Here is a 20,552-nt window from a genome sequence, read left to right as displayed (position 1 = left end):
AAATAAAGAGCATCTACAGTAATGTATGTTCAAACATAGCCTGCAGGGTAAGGATGGCGTTCCACGATAGAGGTGAAATAAGGGTCTCAGGACTAGAAGTCTACTGCCTCTCAGACCTTTACATAGCGATCTGACACACGGCAATGCCCACACATGAAAAGATCATTGTTGACTCACTTCGCCATTTAGAAAGCAGTAGAATACTGAAACAAAGAACCCCTGGAAAGCAAGACAGGACACTGTTAGAATGTATAGTACAGAATGTATTTACAATCTGTTTTCATTGAGCTATCTTTATAAATGAACTAAAAGAGGGATGCACAGTATTGGACAATATCAGCTTTTGGTCAGATATTTTATAGTGTTTAATCTGAGTCCAGATAATCCGACTTCCACTCAAGGTATGCTAGCAATAGGCATTTGTTTCAGAATTAAAATGTGATTAATGTAAACAAAATGCTGCTTTCTGAGAAGTGGAAGATTACATTTTCTTCCCAATGTAGTTAATTTTACAAAGTGCATAGAAATAACAACAAAGTAATTGAATGATTCACAAACTTGTTTACCTTTCCCATTTCAATTATACAGTATACAGATCAATAATAGGAATACTAAATCAGGATGGAACAACCTCTCATAACATTTGTATAAGAATAGTCTAAAACTGTTATAAAATGGACCCTTATCCTATCCTATACACATCCCTTCACTCAGCACCATTAATAAAGTACCTTCTCCACACCCCCTCAGCCTTGCATTGTGGAGGGAAGATGTACACTGAAAATACCCACTGTGCACAACTCACGCCCACATACATGTCTCTACAAACATTCTCCTGACAGCTCAGAACACTTAAAGCAGCCAGGGCCAGGTTCACAAAGCCTTACAATAGTAGCCTACAAATAGTCCTTCTTCCACAGGCTATAAAACCTATAACACCTTCAATTAACAGTATATTAAAGCTACAAAGATAATGACACAGATTTATAAAGGTTCAGGGTTTTTGTGTTCTTGGGAAAAGAGGGGCACAACTTGGAAAAGAACAGACTCCATGATCTTACCTGAAATGATTGTAGAAATGAATTGAAATAAATAAAAACTATTTGCGAGATGTCATCCTCTCCGGGATTAACAAAAAATAGCATGTAGGTGATCCCCAGCAGAGGCAGTAACACTAACGTCGCTTTGACCGCTTTTCTGTGAAGGAAATAACAGAAAAACATCAGTACTCCCATTTACTGTACTGTAGTTACAAAAGTAACTGGGGAAAGTGGTTGCTTGTTTCAATGTACGTCAATACAAAAAAGCATTGAAAGACCCAAAAAGTTTCCTTTCTATCTATTTTTGTAGATTGCAATGCTTTTAATCATTACCACAATCTGTTTACAAAAGACCCCAAATAATGAATGTCAGAGATACACATTCTGAGTAAGTATGATTAGAACCCCATCCCACAAGACTACTGACATTGTTGACAATGTTGCCCTAGGCTTGCCTCCAGCAGGTTGAGGAGGGAATGGAGCTTATTTCTTAGGGTTTTGCGGTAGATATTACATAACAAAAAGCACTTATCAAAATAAAGCTGAATTAAATTATGCACGGATTGTTCTACCATTCTAGATGAAAGAACCACATTGATAAGAAATACATTTAAAAGTGAAAAGCCGTGGTGTCAACAACTTGAGCCCATTTGAGTATCTGGTTGCAAATGGCGTTCTTCATTTTATCGAAATATGATGGGATTTCAGCTCATCTACCTAAGCAGTGAAGCAGTTGATGGCCCAGGTTACATCTCAAATAGCACATTACATATTGTATCTAAGGATATAAATCCACTGGGAACCCAATGACAGCAATGTCAGCATAGGAGTAAAATAAGCCAAACCCTTTTCTTTAGGACAGAGGTCTGCAGATGTTGCTGGGATTTGAGATTTCCCCCTTTGAGCTCTCAAATAATCCACCATGAAAAAGAGCTTAAATGTGACTTTGAGGACGATGCAAGTTGTTCTATGAATATGACATGCAAGGTTATTAGACACTGTGCAACATCAGCACTTCATTTCTATTGGAAATGTGTGTGTGTGTGCGTAAATGTGTGTGTGTGGCCATATATTCATAGGAATGTTATGTAATGGTGCGTGCAAGTTAAGTACATATTGAAGGGATTCATCCATAATAAAGCAGATGACTGTTTCATCACTTTGTTGAGTAAGAAGGGAGTTTAAATGCTCCGTCAATTTCTCCATAAAATGTGAATGTTGAGCAGTCTCACATCACAATATAGACAATGTATTATGAGTAAGGATGAAGAGCACATTAGGATAAAGCTTATTTTACAGACAACCTATAGAGCAAACAAACAGTGAGTGGACATTCCAATGTTAACTATGAACTAGAGTAGCCATTGGTACACTATATATAGAACATTATGTGGACACCTCTTCAAATTTGTGGATTTGGCTATTTCAGCCAAATCTGTTGCTGACAGGTGTGTAAAATTGAGCACATAGCCATGCAATCTCCATAGACAAACATTTGCAGTAGAATTGACTTACTGAAGAGCTCAGTAACTTTCAATGTGGCACCGTCATAGGATGCCACCTTTCCAACAAGTCAGTTTGTTACACTTCTGCCCTGCTAGACCTGTCCCAGTCAACTGTATGTGGTGTTATTGTGAAGTGGAAACATCTAGGAGCCACAAAGTGGTAGGCCCCACAAGCTAACAGAACAAGACCGCTGAGTGTAGTGCGTAAAAGTCGTCTGTCCTCGGTTGCAACACTCACTAAATCAAATCAAATCAGTTTATTTGTTACGTGCGCCGAATACAACAGTGAAAACGGAGTTCCAAACTGTCTCTAGAAGCAATGTCAGCACAAGAACTGTTCGTCGGAAGCTTCATTGAAACGTGTTTTTCATGACCGAGCAGCTGCACACAAGCCTAAGATCACCAATGCACAATGCCAAGATTCGGCTGGAGTGGTGTAAAGCTCGTCACCATTGGACTCTGGAGCAGTGGAAATGCATTCTCTGGAGTGAGGAATTACGCTTCACCAACTGGCAGCTGGCAGACGGATCTGTGTTTGGCGGATGCCAGGAGAATGCTACCTGCCCGAATGCATAGTGCAAAGTTTGGTGGAGGAAGAATAATGGTCTAGGGCTGTTTTTCATGGTTCGGGCTAGGACCCTTATTTCCAGTGAAGGGAAATCTTAAAGCTACAGCATACAATGACATTCTAGACGATTCTGTGGTTCCAACTTTGTGGCAACAGTTTAGAGAAGGCCCTTTCCTGTTTCAGAATGACAATACCCCTGTGAACAAAGCGAGGTCCATACAGAAATGGTTTGTCGAAATCGGCGTGAAAGAACTTGACTGGCCTGCACCGAGCCCTGACCTCAGCCCCATCGAACACCTTTGGGAGGAATTGGAATGTCGACTGCAAGCCAGGCCTAATAGCCCAACATCAGTGCCTGATCTCACAATTCTCTTGTGGCTGAATGGAAGCAAGTCCCCGCAGCAACGTTCCAACATATAGTGGAAAGCCTTCCCAGAAGAGTGGAGGCTGTTGTAGCAGCAAAGGGGGGACCAACTCCATATTAATGCTCATGATTTTGGATTGAGATGTTTGACGAGCAGACTTTTGGTCATGTAATGTACTTCCTGTAAGTGATTGGATTAGATTGTGTTTTTATCCTCCCCTGACGGTCTTCAATGCACCAGAATCAGAGGGAAAAACTAAATGGAACCTAGACAAGTAGGTTATGTGGTGATAATATTCTTGGAAAAACTAGTCCACTCTCTACCATTCAGTCACACATCATGTCTGTCAAATTATAGGAAATTACTGTTCCTTTTAGCAAAATTTCACTTCTGGATGGCTTGAAATTTGCAGTGGTGTAATTTTTTGGGGGGTATCTGTACATTACTTTACTATTCATATATCCAGCTTTTACTTTCACTACATTCCTAAAGAAAATAATGTACTTTTTACTCCATACATTTTCCCTGACACCCAAAAGTACTCGTTACATTTTGAATGCTTAGCAGGACAGGAAAATGGTCCAATTCACGCACTTACCAAGAGAACATCCCTGATCATCAAATCCAAGCAAATGAAATTTGATTTGTCAAATGCACCGAATACAACAGGTTACCTTACAGTGAAATGCTTACTTACAAGCCCTTAATCAACAATGCAGTTTTTAGAAAATAAGTAAAAGATAAGAATAACAAATAATTAAAGAGCAGCGTCCGACAAGCGTCGGAGCCAGTGTAGTATGATTCGATCTTAGTCCTGTGTTGACGCTTTGCCTTTTTGATGGTTCGTCGGAGAGCATAGCGGGATTTCTTATAAGCTTCCGGGTCAGAGTTTCGCTCCTTGAAAGCGGCAGCTCTACCCATTAGCTCAGTGCTAATGTTGCCTGTAATCCATGGCTTCTGGTTGGGGTATGTATGTACAGTCACTGTGGGGACGACGTCCTCAATGCACTTATTGATAAATCCAGTGACTTATGTGGTGTATTCCTCAATGTCATCGGAAGAATCCCGGAACATATTCCAGTCTGTGCTAGCAAAACAGTCCTGTAGTTTAGCATCTGCTTCATCTGACCACTTTTTTATAGACCGAGTCACTGGCACTTCCTGCTTTCATTTTCGCTTGTAAGCAGGAATCAGGAGGATATAATTATGTTCAGATTTGCCAAATGGAGGGCGAGGGAGAGCTTTGTCTATGTGTGTGGAGTAAAGGTGGTGTAGATTTTTTCCCTCTGGTTGCACATTTAACATGCTGATAGAAATTAGGTAAAATGGATTTAAGTTTCCCTGCATTAAAGACCCCGGCCACTAAGAGTGCCGCCTCTGGATGAACGTTTTCCTGTTTGCTTATGCCGGTATACAGCTCATTGAGTACGGTTTTAGTGCCAGCATTGGTCTGTGGTAGTCTGTAGACAGCTACGAAAATTACAGATGAAAACTCTAGGTAGATAGCGTGGTCTACAGCTTATCATGATATACTCATGATTAGCTCATCGAGCAAAACCTTGAGAGTTAGATATCGTGAACCAGCTGTTATTTACATATATGCATAGGCATATAGGCAATGTCTTACCAGAGACTGCTGCTCTATCCTGCCGATAGAGTGTATAACCCGCCAGCTGTATGTTCTTAATATCGCTGTTCAGCCACGACTCGGTGAAACATAAGATATTACCGTTTTTAATGTCCCGTTAGTAGGATATACGTGCTTTCAGTTCGTCCCATTGACATCCCTACTGCCTCTGAACTGGCGGACTCACTAAACATAAACACTTGTAAACTATGTTTGTGTGTTGTTGTGTAGCCCTGGCTATCCGTAAAAAAATAAAAAATAAAGACAATTGTGCAGTCTGGTTTGCTCAATATAAGCAATTTGAAATAAATTATACTTTTGCTTTTGATACTTAAGTATGTTTTTGCAATTACATTTACTTTTGATACTTAAGTATATTTAAAACCAAATAGTTTTAGACTTTTACTCAAGTAGTATTTTACTGGTTGACTTTCACTTTTACTGGAGTCATTTCCCATTAAGGTATCTTTACTTTTACTTAAGTATGCAGAATCGCATCTAAATCTTTTATCAAAGATATGAAATGGGGGTAAAGTAAAGGTGGCATAATATGGCATGCGATATTCCAAATAACAACCCCCACGGGAGAAGTGACTCACCTGTACTGTACGGTTTCTGATGTGGTAGAAGCTCTCAGCTTGGTCATGAGAATTCTTACTATGTTGAAGAGGAAAACGAAGTTTATCTAGCAGAGAATACAGATGGAAAACATTAATTATGAGTTCATTATGTAGAACATGATGTTTTAGTAATGAAAAAACAACAACTGAGGAACTGAAATGTGTTGTTGCATTAGAGCAGCTTATTTTTAAAACATCTTTAATTTAACCTTTATTTAACTAGGCAAGTCAGTTAAGAACAAATTCATATTTACAAGGATGGCCTATCCCAGCCAAACCTGGGCCAATTGTGTGCCGCTCTATGGGACTCCCAATCACAGCCAGATGTGAGGCAGCCTGGATTTGAACCAGGGACTGCAGTGACTTGTTACTTACCAAAAGAACAAGAATGACCGGCCCTTGATAAATGTAGTCAATATACTTTCCAGGTTCTTTCCCAAACCAGCATCTGTTGACAAACATTAAATGAATGGCTTTGCTTTCAAAATGTAGCATATTAACCATTCGTATCAATCTACCCTGAGTGTCCAAAACATTAGGAACACCTTCCTAATATTGAGTTGCACCCCCCTTTGTCCTCAGAACAGCCCCAATTCGTTGAGGCATTGACTTGACAAGGTGTCAAAAGCATTCCACAAGGCTGCTGGCCCATGTTGACTCCAATACCTCCCACAGTTGTGTCAAATTGGCTGGATGCCTTTTGGGTGGTGGACCATTCTTGATACACACGGGAAACTGTTGACCATGAAAAACCCAGCAGCGTTGAAGTTCTTGAGACACTCAAATTGGTGTGCCTGGCACCTACTACAATACCCTGTTCAAAGACACATCTTTTGTCTTGTCCATTCACCCTCTGAATGGTACACATACACAATCCATGTCTCAAATGACACAAGGCTTAAATATGCTTATTTAACCTGTCTCCTCCCCTTCATCTACACAATCTAGAGCCATAATCATTATGCTTAATTCTGCATATCTAAGCATAACTCTTGAGCTGTCTGGTGCTAAAATCTGGGTAAACGTTTGAAAGGAATGTGAGTCTCATTCAGTACATATAGCAATTGCTTGCTTTTCTAAAGTCTACTAACCTTGCCAGCAGGCAAGCCGGCTACGATAGTTAGACAAGCTAGCTATCTAACTTGATTGATAACCTGATATGGCTTCTTGGTAGCTAGTTATGAGGTTGGGAGATTGGGAACCTATCTAGGCTAGCTAAAGCCAACTTCATAAAATTGCTAGGTGGCTTGTAGTATTACATAAACATTATTTTATATACTTATATATAAAAGCATTCTTCCTCTCTCTCACGCACATTTACTTTGTCACATGGAACTCTGTCTGACCAATCAGCTCAGCTTTGAATGTTGTAAATTTGATCTGAATGAATTGGAGAGTGAATGTTGACTCTTCATTTTCCGAGAAGTACCTTTATAATAGCAGCATAGACCTCAAAGTCAAAACTATAAAACACGACCTCTAACTAATGAACTTGACGTCTGACTTTCTTGTTTTAAAAAGGACAGAAATAACCATTTCAAATACACTTATCTATCAAATAACTTTAGATAACATGAATTATCCTCTTGTAAATGCTACAGCAAATGCCTCTGTGACACCTACAATACAGTAAATTGAATCAGTATTAGTAGTTTCGACGGCCGTTTCGACCGTAGTTTCGACCGATTTAAATAAATCTCATTACGGTTAGGGGGCAATATTCGGAAGTTTGGATGACTGAGGTGCCCAAAGTAAACTACCTGCTACTCAGGCCCAGAAGCTAGAATATGCATATGCATGGTAGTGTTGGATAGAAAACACTCTAAAGTTTCTAAAACTGTTACAATTATGTCTGTGAGTATAACAGAACTGATTTGGCAGGTGGAAACCCAGGGACACATTTTTTTCTGTTGACCTGTCAGCCAATTCAAAGGTTAAGCTATTGAAAACAAAGACTTCCGCCTCCCAAATTGCAGTTCCTATGGCTTCCACTAGATGTCAACAGTCTTTATACATGGTTTCAGGCTTGTATTCTGAAAAACCAACGAGGAATAGTTGTTTATCCTCAGGAAGTCCAAAGGCAAATCTTGTCTCATTGCGCACGTGATCGAGGGAGCAATCTGCGTTCTTTTCCTTTCCGCTTGAAAATAGTTCACTCTGTATGAAATATTATTGTTTATTTAGATATTAGACTACCTAATAATGAATTAGAAATGTCGTTTGATTTGTTTGGAGAAACTAAACGGACTATTTGGGATATAAAGAAGGAATTTATTGAACAAAACAACCATCTATTGTGTTCCTGGGACTCTTGTGATTGCGATCAGAGGAAGATTTTCAAAGGTAAGTGACTTATTTTGTCACTATTTGGGATTTTGTGACGCCTGTGATTGTTAGGATAATATGCTGTTGTGGGGCGCTGACCTCAGATAATTGAATGCTGTGCTTTCGCCGTAAAGGCTTTTTGAAATCCAACGATGCGTTTAGATTGCCAAGATTTTAAGCTAAAGAATCACGTATGACATTTGTGTTATCATGAATATTTAATATTGCGTTTATTTTTGAATTTGGCGCTCTGCAATTTCACCGGATGTTGTCGAGGTGGGTCACTAGAGGAACGCCTGCGCCAGAAAGGCGTAATTACTACACTGTACCACATAGGATATAAGACAGGAACCTTTTGGTCCAATTCCTTACTTTGTTAATAATTGTTTTGAGTTCCATCTGCCGTGAACTGTTTTTGCTAACAATAGTTTTGGCCATGGTGTGATTTTGAATAGTGTTACCAATACTGTTACCAAAAACCAGAAAGGCGTAATTACTACACTGTACCACAAAGGATATAAGACATCATCATTCTGAAACGTGATACGTATAGGTTTCTATGCACTCCATCAAAGGTCATCAAATACAACAAAATGTCTACAACACAAACTACTTACTATAAAATGCTTGAGATTCCACTGTTGTTGTTAATTAGAAATGTGCACTTACTGTTCATTTTCATTGTAAAGCTTCCCAATGGCCCAAGCAACAATTATAGGACAAGGAATGCCTGAAAGAAAGATATATTTTTTAAACTTATTGGCAATAAACATCACATCTAAAAGTATTGAAGACTACAACGTCTGAGTGATAGTGTTAATATCATCAGGGAGTAGGGACATGCTCTAAATTAGAATCAGGCTGCTGTGTTTAGCAGCTATTACAGAGATTAAATTAAGGGAATCCATTGAGGCCAGTTGGATCCGTCCAGTTCTACTTTGATTATTTTGTTTATGTATTAAACTGTGAGTTCCAGACCCGTTCCAGACTCGTTGCTTAGGGGGTCCGGGGTCTTCCCTGGGATAATTTATATGTAGGACTGAGAAGCTCAGTTCTGGTGACTTTTTAAAAGGACATTCTACTCAAAATTCATGATTTAAAAAAGTATGCTGACACCATCTAAAATAAAATTTCCAACTCCAGAAATGGGCCCAATAACATATTGGTAAAATGTATGTAAAAATTATTTGTAGCCAATGCATGGTCTATATCATCAGATGTGTTATTAGCAATAAGCATTATGTCCTATAGCCCAACTGCTGCAGCATAGGGGCTATAAAATATATATATACATAGGCTGAAGCATGGGGTTTGTCTATCTGCATGTACCCCATTGGACACAACATCCTGATTGTTATTATTATTAATGCTAATTATTTTAATATAAATATGTATATATAAATCATTCTTAATTATTATTCACACAAAAATGTGCATTTTTTCGTTTCTATTACAAAGTATGTCATTGCCAAGTTAAGACGTCATTGCCCCTTTAAGAGCTCTATTGTGCAGCTGGACCTGAACCATGCTTGAAACTCAGTTGTAAAACTGCATTTGTAAAATGATGTCAGATGCGCAATTAAAGGAGTAGAGAAATAAATGTGGTAGCGATGGAAAACTGGGATCCCCCTCTTTTTCAGCAAAATACGTTTGCCAAAACTGCTTTCAAAAGTGTTTCCCCGTAATTCCATTAAGAATTGTTGTGCGTTGACTGCTTGTCAGAATACATGTTTTCCTCATATGTCTTTCCCAACTTGAATGCGCCCCTGAGAGGACCAGGATGTCTTGCTCCCAGGCAGAGTAAATACATTTTTTGCCCGCTTTGAGGACAATTACAGTGCCATTGACACGGCCCGCAACCAAAATATGCGGACTCTCCTTCACTACAGCCGTGAGTAAAACGTTTAAACGTGTTAACCCTCGCAAGGCTGCAGGCCCAGACGGCATTTCCAGCCGCGTCCTCAGAGCATGCGCAGACCAGCTGGCTGGTGTGTTTACGGACATATTCAATTATCCCAGTCTGCTGTTCCCACATGCTTCAAGATGGCCACCATTGTTACTGTTCCCAAGAAAGCTAAGGTAACTGAGCTAAACGACTACCGCCCCGTAGCACTCACTTCCGTCATCATGAAGTGCTTTGAGAGACTAGTCAAGGACCATATCACCTCCACCCTACCTGACACCCTAGACCCACTCCAATTTGCTTACCGCCCAAATAGGTCCACAGACGATGCAATCTCAACCACACTGCACACTGCCCTAACCCATCTGGACAAGATGAATACCTATGTGAGAATGCTGTTCATCGACTACAGCTCAGCATTTAACACCATAGTACCCTCCAAGCTCGTCATTAAGCTCGAGACCCTGGGTCTCGACCCCGCCCTGTGCAACTGGGTACTGGACTTCCCAGGTGGTGAGGGTAGGTAACAACATCTCCACCCCGCTGATCCTCAACACTGGGGCCCCACAAGGGTGCGTTCTGAGCCCTTTCCTGTACTCCCTGTTCACTCACGACTGCGTGGCCATGCACGCCTCCAACTCAATCATCAAGTTTGCGGACGACACTACAGTGGTAGGCTTGATTACCAACAACGACGAGACGACCTACAAGGAGAAGGTGAGGGCCCTCGGAGTGTGGTGTCAGGAAAATAACCTCACACTCAACGTCAACAAAACTAAGGAGATGATTGTGGACTTCAGGAAACAGCAGAGGGAGCACCCCCCTATCCACATCGATGGGACAGTAGTGGAGAGGGTAGTAAGTTTTAAGTTCCTCGGCGTACACATCACAGACAAACTGAATTGGTCCACCCACACAGACAGCATCGTGAAGAAGGCGCAGCAGCGCCTCTTCAACCTCAGGAGGCTGAAGAATTTCGGCTTGTCACCAAAAGCAGTCACAAACTTCTACAGATGCACAATCGAGAGCATCCTGTCGGGCTGTATCACCGCCTGGTACGGCTTTCCAGAGGGTAGTGAGGTCTGCACAACGCATCACCGGGAGCAAACTACCTGCCCTCCAGGACACCTACACCACCCGATGTCACAGGAAGGTCAGATCATCAAGGACAACAACCACCCGAGCCACTGCCTGTTCACGCTGCTATCATCCAGAAGGCGAGGTCAGTACAGGTGCATCAAAGCAGGGACCGAGAGACTGAAAAACAGCTTCTATCTCAAGGCCAACAGACTGTTAAACACCCACCACTAACATTGAGTGGCTGCTGCCAACACACTGACTCAACTCCAGCCACTTTAATAATGGGAATTGATGGAAATCGATGTAAAATATATCACTAGCCACTTTAAACAATGCTACTTAATATAATGTTTACATAACCTACATTACTCATCTCATACAGTATGTATATGTATATACTGTACTCTATATAATCTACTGCATCTTTATGTAATACATGTATCACTAGCCACTTTTAAACTATGCCACTTTGTTTACATACCCCACATTACTCATCTCATATGTATATACTATACTCGATACCATCTACTGCATCTTGCCTATGCCGTTCTGTACCATCACTCATTCATATATCTTTATGTACATATTCTTTATCCCTTTACACTTGTGTGTATAAGGTAGTAATTTTGGAATTGTTAGGTTAGATTACTCGTTGGTTATTACTGCATCGTGGTAACTAGAAGCACAAGCATTTCGCTACACTTGCATTAACATCTGCTAACCATGTGTATGTGACAAATACATTTGATTTGATTTTGATTTGATTTGATTTACTCTTGCATAGAACACACAACAAAAAGATGACTAGGTAAATAGGTCAACTATTCTACTATGGGGTTGTCTGATTAAGTTTTAATAACAACATTACATGCACAAAATAGTAGCACTGGAAAGTTACCTGAGTGATAAAGTATAGGCTTTGAATTAGGTTGCCAGCAGCTATAGTTGGCTACACAGCTGTTTGAGTTTAGCACTGAGACGGTACCCATTTTACACTATTTAATTACCTTCATCTGAACATCAGTGTCAGCAACAATAATGCATGTCAGTTCAGGCACACAAGTATTTGAGAATATATTTAATAGAACAGACATGCTTCTGTCTGTGTTAGGCTATGTCATCTTACATTTACCAGAGCAATTTACAGGAGCAATTAGGGTTAAGTGCCTTGCTCAAGGGCACATTGACAGATGTTTCACCTAGATGTCGCAGGGATTCAAACCAGCGCTACTGGCCCAACGCTCTTAGTCGCTAGGCTACCTGCTGCCCTTCAAATATTGTCCCTAGGGTGTTGGTAGTCATAATTTAAGTAACCTAATTTATATTCCTCTAACTCCACTGAATGCCTCTGTTAATCCAAGCAATGTCATTTTGAATTCCCTAAAGTGAGTGCGGAAGAGGTGAACAAATTATTTTCTATCAACAATGACAAGCCACCTGGGTCTGACAACTTGGATGGAAAATTACTGAGGATGATAGCGGACTATGTTGCCACTGTTATTTGCCATCTCTTCAATCTAAGCCTACAGTAAAGTGTGTGCCCTCAGGCTTGGAGGGAAGCAAAAGTAATTCCGCTACCCAAGAATAGCAAAGCAACCTTTACTGGCTCAGACAGCCAACCAATCAGCCTGCTACCAACCCTTAGTCAACTTTTGGAAAACATTGTGTTTGACCAGATACAATACTATTTCACAGTAAATTAATTAACAACCAACTTTCAGTATTCTTATAAGGAGGTGCACTAAACATGTACATCACTTCCACAAATGACTGATGATTGGTTGAAAGAAATGACAATTACAAAGCTTGTGGGAGCTGTTTTGTTAGACTGCAATGCAGCGTTTGACATGATCAATAATAATCTGCTGCTGGAAAAACGTACGTGTTATGACTTTACATCCCCTGTTATATTGTGGATTGAGAGTTACCTGTCTAACAGAACACGGCAGGTGTTCTTTAAGGAAGCCTCCAACAGAATACAGGTAGAGTCAGGTATTCCCCAGGGCAGTTGTCTAGGCCCCTTGCTTTTTCAATCTTTACTAATGACCTGTCACTGGCACTGAATAAAGCCAGTGTGTCTATGTATACACATCAGCTATCACAGTAAGTGCTGCAGTTAGTTTTAGAATGTGTGGCAAGTAATAAGTTAGTGCCATTTTTTTTACTAAAAGCATTGCATTTGGAATAAACCATTCACTAAGCCCTATACCTCAACAAAATCTTGTACTGAATAATGTGGAAATTGAGCAAGTTGAGGAGATTTATAACCCAAGATTGAAAACTGTCATAGTCAAAACATATTGACGCAATGGTAGCTAAAGATGGGGAGAAGTCTGTCCGTAATAAATTCTCCCATTTCACCCCTTCCTCCACATACTGCACTGGCTTCCAGTCAAATCTCGCTTCCACTACAAGACCATGGTACATGCCTATGAAGCAGCAAGAGGAACTGCCCCTTTCCACCTTCAGACTATGCTACACCCCAACCAGAGTACTACGTTCTGCCACCTCTGGCCCTCCCACCCCCTAATTAATCGCTGTTTATTTTGTCATGTGCCTTAATGTGTCTGGACCCCAGGAAGAGTAGCTAATGGGGATCCACAGTAAATACAAATACCTGTCATGCCCTGATCTGTTTCACATGTCTTTGTGATTGTCTCAACCCATCTCCAGGTGTCACCCGTTTTCCCCATTAGTCCATGGGTATTTATTGCATTTATTCCTGTTTGTCTGTTGCCAGTTTGTCCTGTCTTGTTCTTATCACTCTTTTGCTAGTCCTCCTGGGTTTTGACCCTTGCCTGCCTTGACTCTGAAACCGCCTACCTGACCATACTGCCTGCGCTGACCTCAAGCCTGCCTGCCACTCTGTACCTCCTGGACTCTGACCTTGTTTATGATCTTTTGCCTGTCCACTGCCATTCTCTTTCCTGCCCCTTGGATTATAATAAATATCAGAGACTTGAACCATCTGCCTCCCGTGTCTACATCTGGGTTTCGCCCTGTGCCCTTATAATACCTAGACAACGCATAGTTGTTCTAATCTAGAAAAAGAGAAGAAAATCTATGTTAAATGAACCCACATGACAGACATACTGATTAGAAATTATGATTCACAAGAGTAAGAACCAAGTCTTGTCACGGTAATGCCTGAAATGAGAGATCATAATTCAATGTTGCAAATACTGTAAGATTCCACTTCAAAGCTGAGACCTGCGCATGAAAACCACTTGATCATCAGCGGAACTGTGGCAGACTGAGTAAATTACTGAAGGGTTTTCTCAAGGACATCCCAATAAAACAAACATAAAACCTGATTACGATCTTAACTTTTAACATATATAGACAATGATCCACTACTGTGCAAGGTTTTCACTTCTTACAGAATAAATGTGCATAGCAAAGACATAACTGTTCAGATAGACTGCTAAATCAATTGAAACATTTTGTTAAATGTAAATGTATAAAATGAATTCTAACCGTCATCCCACTCCTGACACCAACACATCCCACTCCTGACACCAACACATCCCACTCCTGACACCAACACATCCCACTCATGACACCAACACATCCCACTCATGACACCAACACATCCCACTGCTGAAACCAATGGAATGAAACAACTCCACAACACCTCCACTACACGTAGCTGAATTGAGTGAACAAACTTTAGTTAATTACATTTTGGGGCCAATATGAGATTTCTAATAACTATACTGGATGTATTTACTATACCCTGGCCTTTACCCTAGCCTACAATAAGTACAAAGAGCTATTTGGGATGACTCACTTAAATGTGAGCTATATACATATCTATTCAGATCAATGTTTTTATTCCAGTGCATATAAAGTCCTACACTACTGTACATGTTACATAAAGAAAATGGCAAGATGGCTCAGCAGTGAGCTCAGCTCAGCCGAATGACTCAAGGCTACTCGTGTCATTTCAGGTGCCTCTCCATGGTGGAGTCAGTTTCTAACATAAGTGCTAGTCTCTCCTGACTGCAATGTGCTTTCACTAACACTTCAGCTCTCGGTGAGCCTGGGTCATTTATGAGGTGATGACTGGATGCATCTGCTGCCCGTCCCATCAAGTACTTGCTCAATCACAGGCCTGAAATGATGCACAACCACCTCTGATTTACCCACAATCCAATAGCGTATGGTCTTTTCTTGAAAATACATGCTTTTGGTTTCATCTCACAAGGTGCTTTGAGAGAAATGGAATGGGGTTTTGTTTTGCTAATCAGCGATATTTAACTACATTGTCTACATACGTATACTCAAGCATTCTGTAGCATTCACCCTTTGTGATGGAGGTGAATTAATAAAATCACTGGTCTGTTCTATGTAATATGTGGGGATTTACCTCTTACAGCTACAGTAAATGATATTCCTATTTCTAGAAACAATTTGTTTTAACCAGACTGTCATATTGGCTCATGGAGGTGACAATATGATTTTTGAAAAGAGGGTAAACATAATAACTGCCATTTCATGTTTCATATTTAGGCGGTGTTAATTCTGCCTTATGCAGTTTTACGATAGAAGCCAGTCACTTGTCATAGTCTGACATTGTAAATTGGTACTCAAACACTTGCTGATGCTGAACATTATTAATTAGAATGCACTTACACCAGCCAATGAACAAGAAGACCCATTTCTTTAGCTTGTCTGTTGAATAAGTCATCACAATGGCTGTGTGAAGGTAGCATCCTTCAACAAACATCCAGAAAAAATTGGTCACCACAAAATAGTTATATATAGTCGTTATAAGACGACACCAAGGCTGTAGAAAGATAGGAAAACAATCATAGTTAGTTATTAGTGCAATAAAAAGCTTAACAGTCATGTGAATTGTAAATAATAATTTTTAACGACAGTTACCTCATTGCTCTCATGTATATTGTGATCAATCAACTGAAGTAGGAACCACATAACATTCCTCAAAATGAAGGTTGTTATCAAATTCCAGTGGATTATGTTTCGAAGGCATCGTATGCTCCTAGAGAAGGAAATAAAGAAAACAATGTTTTAGTCTACATACCTAAAGTTACACAATTCCAGTCAAAAACATATTCCTATAGTAGGCGACAAGTATACATTTAAACACATTTTATTCTTGGGTGCAATTTACTTGATCATTTTTTTTTAAGTGCTAACAAGCATCAGAACACAGTGCATACTTTACATAGACACTTAAAAGACATTAAGCGAGTTATAGCCTAATAGGAGGGCAGTCCTGCAGTCCACATCAATTTCAGTCAATATTTTGTAAGAGGTCACATGTACTGCAGATACATTTAGAAGGGTACTATTTCTGTACTTGCCTTAAGCATAAGAAGAGAATGAAGGCTATGACAAGAGCTCCCACAGAAATACAGTGGCCGAGGTAGTTGATGATCAGAGCAATCTTATAGTGCATTGGGTATTTCCTCTGTGGGGAGAATATCACAAGATCTACTTCAAAATCTCGATAGACACAAAATGTTAAACTAAAAATAAAGGGGTTATATACACATTGACAGAGACATACATTTGCAATGCACAATTCACCTTCAAAAGATATCGATAATACATACAAATGGAAAGGTGAAACATTCTGATGATAAATTACATACTTTAGCTGACTGGATTAGTAAGAATAAATAAACTGTTATTATATAGTAAATGTGCCATAAATATGCCCTAATCAGACAAGTAAGGTAATTATGCCACAACTAATTCTGCACTATATGTGAAAATCTTTCCGTATTTGTGACATCAGTAAAGCAGCAAACATAAATATCATAATTTTGAATGTCCTAAAGTATGCATGAAAATAATCCGCTAATCATGTCACACAACCATTCCAAATGTCACGCCCTGGCCTTAGTTATCTTTGTTTTCTTTATTATTTTGATTAGGTCAGGGTGTGACATGGGGGATTTATGTGTTTTGTCTGGTCAGGGTTTTTTGTATGTTTATGGGGCTGTTTCCTTTCTAGGTAGTTTGTATGTCTATGGTTGCCTAGATTGGTTCTCAATTAGAGGCAGCTGTCTATCGTTGTCTCTGATTGGGAACCATATTTAGGCAGCCATATTCTGTAGGTACTTTGTGGGTGGTTGTCTTCTGTCATTGCACCAGTTAGGACTGTTTCGGTTTTCACATTTATTGTTTTGTATTTTGTAGTGTTCTCGTGTATGGCCTTTATTAAACATGTTGAACTCTAACCACGCTGCATTTTATACCAAAGATATCATTTTAAATGTTGTTATCTTGGACATATTGTACATCATCGTGTCTAACAGGTTGATCTGATTACACTATATACACAAAAGTATGTGGACAGCCCTTCAAATGAGTGGATTTGGTTATTTCAGCCACACCCGTTGTCGACAGGAATATAAAATTGAGTATACAGCCATGCATTGTCCATATACAAACATAGGCAGTAGAATGGCTTTACTGGAGAGCTCAGTGACTTTCAATGTGGCACCGTCATAGGATGACACCTTTCCAACAAGTCAGTTCATCAAATTTCTGCCCTGCTAGAGCTGCTTCTGTAAGAAACGTCAGCACAAGAACTGTTAGTCAGGAGCTTCATGAAATGGGTTTCCATGGCTAAACAGCCGCACACAAGCCTGAGATCACCATGCTCAATGCCAAGCATCAGCAGGAGTGGCGTACAGCTCGCCAACATTGGACTCCGGAGCAGTGAAAACGCATTCTCTGGAGTGATGAATCACACATCACCATCTGGCAGTCCGACGGACGAATCTGGGTTTGGTGGATGCCAGGAGAACGCTACCTGCCCTAATGCATAGTACCAACTGTAAAGTTTGGTGGAGGAAGAATAATGGTCTGGGGCTGTTTTTCATGGTTCGGGCTAGGCCCCTTAGTTCCAGTGAAGAGAAATCTTAACACTACAGCATTCAATGACATTCTAGACAATTCTGTGCTTCCAACTTTGTGGCAAAAGTTTGGGAAGGTCCTTTCCTGTATCAGCATGACAATTTCCCCATGCACAAAGCGAGGTCTTTATAGAAATGATTTGTTGAGATCAGTGTGGAAGAACTTGACTGGCCAGCACAGATCCCTGACCTCAACTCCATGGAACACCTTTGGGATTAATTGGATAGCCGGCGGCGAGCCAGGCCTAAGTGCCCTACATCAGTGCTCGACCTCACAATGCTCTTGCGGCTGAATGGAAGCAAGTTCCCGCAGCAATGTTCCAATATCTAGTGGAAAGCCTTCTCAGAAGAGTGGAGGCTGTCAAGGCTGCAAAGGGGGGACCAACTCTATATTAACGCCCATGGTTTTGGAATGAGATGTGTGTGGTTGTGTATGTGATGTGTGTGGTTCTGGTTGTTAACGTTGTCTCTAACAGATTACTTGCAATGAGCATAATAAAGGAGAAGGCATAGGGTTTGATCTGTATAACCAATAGTTAAACCAACCTTCTCCTCCAAAATGGGTTCACAACTGGAGTAGTTGCTCTTCAGAGCCCACGTTCCATTATCCATGCATTCTCTGTAAGCACTCCCTGCGAAAAGAGGAGTGAGAGGATTGTAAATGTATGGTCACATTACTTATGTGCTATAATTCAAGTACAGGTACATTCAATAGAGTAAACAGAAATATACAGATGTAGGATCTTAATTTGAACTATACTGTCACAGCAAAATAATCCTTCAGCAACAGGATTTGAACGTTTAGTCCATAATATTGCTTGATCCGTGGTTAGGCTATCAGCTGGCTAAAAGTAGTCTCCATGAAAAGTGCAATACTGTTAATATAACTGTGTGTTAGTGTGGATTTTCAGTGAATTTATGTAAATCACAAAGCTCATCTGCATTTCCTGTGATGCAGGAAAATTCTCAGTAATAAAAGAGTGTTCAAATTAAGATGTGTATTCGGAAGTAGTACCACGTTCATCTTCTACCGTTCTCATTAACAAAAAAATCTACATGTATAAACGTATATACTTTCGTTTGTCAAATCACTTACCCTGCGTGTCCCTCATCAACATTTTTAATAGAGAACTAGGTTTTAATGTTTGATAGAGTATGACGATTTTGCGTGCTGGTTGCTCCTATTGGCCAAAAATCAAATGTATGAATTTAGTCTTGTCATCAATGTTGAGTTCAATATTACACAATACATATGAATATGCTATATTTAAGATAAGTAGATAATAGTAAAACAACAATCATTCATTTGTATAACAGTTATGAAGTAAGTCGATAATATACTGAACAAATATATAAACGCAACATGTAACAATTTCAAAGATTTTACTGAGTTTCAGTTCACATAAAGAAATCAGTCAATTGAAATAAATGAAGAGGACCAATATGGAAATAAGACCCAGACTTTACTGTGTGTTATCCTCAATTATTATATTCATGTGCATGTATGGATTTTTCAAGTTTTATGTTTTATGTTTTTCTATCTGGTCAAATTAATAAACTAAAAGAAATGAGTAGGCCCTATTCTATGAATTTCACATGACTGGGGATGCAGATATGCATCTGTTGGTCACAGATACCTTTTAAAAAAAAACAGTAAAAAAATATTGAGCCATTTTCAGCTTTCAGGAATTGTGTACAGAATCTTGCGACATGGGGCTGTGCATTATCATGCTGAAACATGAGGTGATGGAGGCGGTTGAATGACACGACAATGTGCCTCAGGATCCCGTCATTTTATCTCTGTGCATTCAAATTGCCATAGATAAAATGCAATTGTGTTCGTCGTCCAACAGAAGCATATCTGTATTCCAAGCCATGTGAAATCCATAGAGGCTCATGAATTTAATTCAACTGACTGATTTCCTTGGATGAACTGTAACTCACTCAGTTAAATATTTTAAATTCTTGAATGTTGCATTTATAGATTTGTTCAGTGTAGTTAACTCAATAATAGTTACAAGATCATTCATGTGTAGAATTAAGTCAATGATAGTTAAACAACATTGTAAAACAGGTTGTTTGGATCCTGGATGCTAATTGGTTGATATGCAGGAGTTGTGGGACAACAACTCCTACAAAATACCATGACGTATTAATGTCATAATTCCACTGCCCTACAGCCCAGGCAGGAAATTCCTAAACTTCATCAGCTTCGGGGAATAAGCATCTACACATTATTTTTCCCTGTGTCAGTTCAAATCAAATCAAATCAAATGTATTTATATAGCCCTTCGGTATCAGCTGATATCTCAAAGTGCTGTACAAAATCCCAGCCTAAAACCCGAAACAGCAAGCAATGCAGGTGTAGGTCGCCATGCTCCCACGCCTCAGCCAGATCGACAGGTTCCTGTGCCTCAGCAGAGGTGACCGGTCCGCTCTTGATCCCCGGGATCGTCATTTTGGTCTGCGTCCTGCGGCTGGAGCCGCGCATCAGGGACGGGGTCCTGTCACGTGTGCTCCCTCTCCGGCCTCTAGGTCACCAGGCTGCTCGTTATGGCGCACACCTGTCACCCTCGTTACGTGCATCAGCGCATAATAACACTCACCTGGACTCCAATACCTCCTA

General features: G+C 40.1%; 1 protein-coding gene across 2 annotated transcripts in view; it reads right to left on the bottom strand.

Annotated features, from left to right (window-relative positions):
* The window catches only part of LOC118401948 (corticotropin-releasing factor receptor 2-like), a 69,121-nt gene that overhangs the window by 5,033 nt on the left and 43,536 nt on the right, over positions 1-20,552 (bottom strand). For both annotated transcript variants that reach the window (XM_035799669.2, XM_035799670.2), the window contains 9 exons: positions 18,473-18,558; positions 16,364-16,470; positions 15,921-16,038; positions 15,669-15,822; positions 8,720-8,780; positions 6,101-6,173; positions 5,705-5,790; positions 1,062-1,197; positions 178-219 (listed from right to left, as the gene is read on the bottom strand). In XM_035799669.2, coding sequence (XP_035655562.1) covers positions 178-219; positions 1,062-1,197; positions 5,705-5,790; positions 6,101-6,173; positions 8,720-8,780; positions 15,669-15,822; positions 15,921-16,038; positions 16,364-16,470; positions 18,473-18,558 — 863 coding nt within the window. The remainder of the gene's footprint in view (positions 1-177; positions 220-1,061; positions 1,198-5,704; positions 5,791-6,100; positions 6,174-8,719; positions 8,781-15,668; positions 15,823-15,920; positions 16,039-16,363; positions 16,471-18,472; positions 18,559-20,552) is intronic.

This window comes from Oncorhynchus keta, chromosome 23 (genome assembly GCF_023373465.1).
Source record: "Oncorhynchus keta strain PuntledgeMale-10-30-2019 chromosome 23, Oket_V2, whole genome shotgun sequence".
NCBI classification, from domain to species: domain Eukaryota; kingdom Metazoa; phylum Chordata; class Actinopteri; order Salmoniformes; family Salmonidae; genus Oncorhynchus; species Oncorhynchus keta.
Note: the sequence above shows the minus strand (reverse complement) of the source record. Positions and strands in the feature narration are given on the sequence as shown.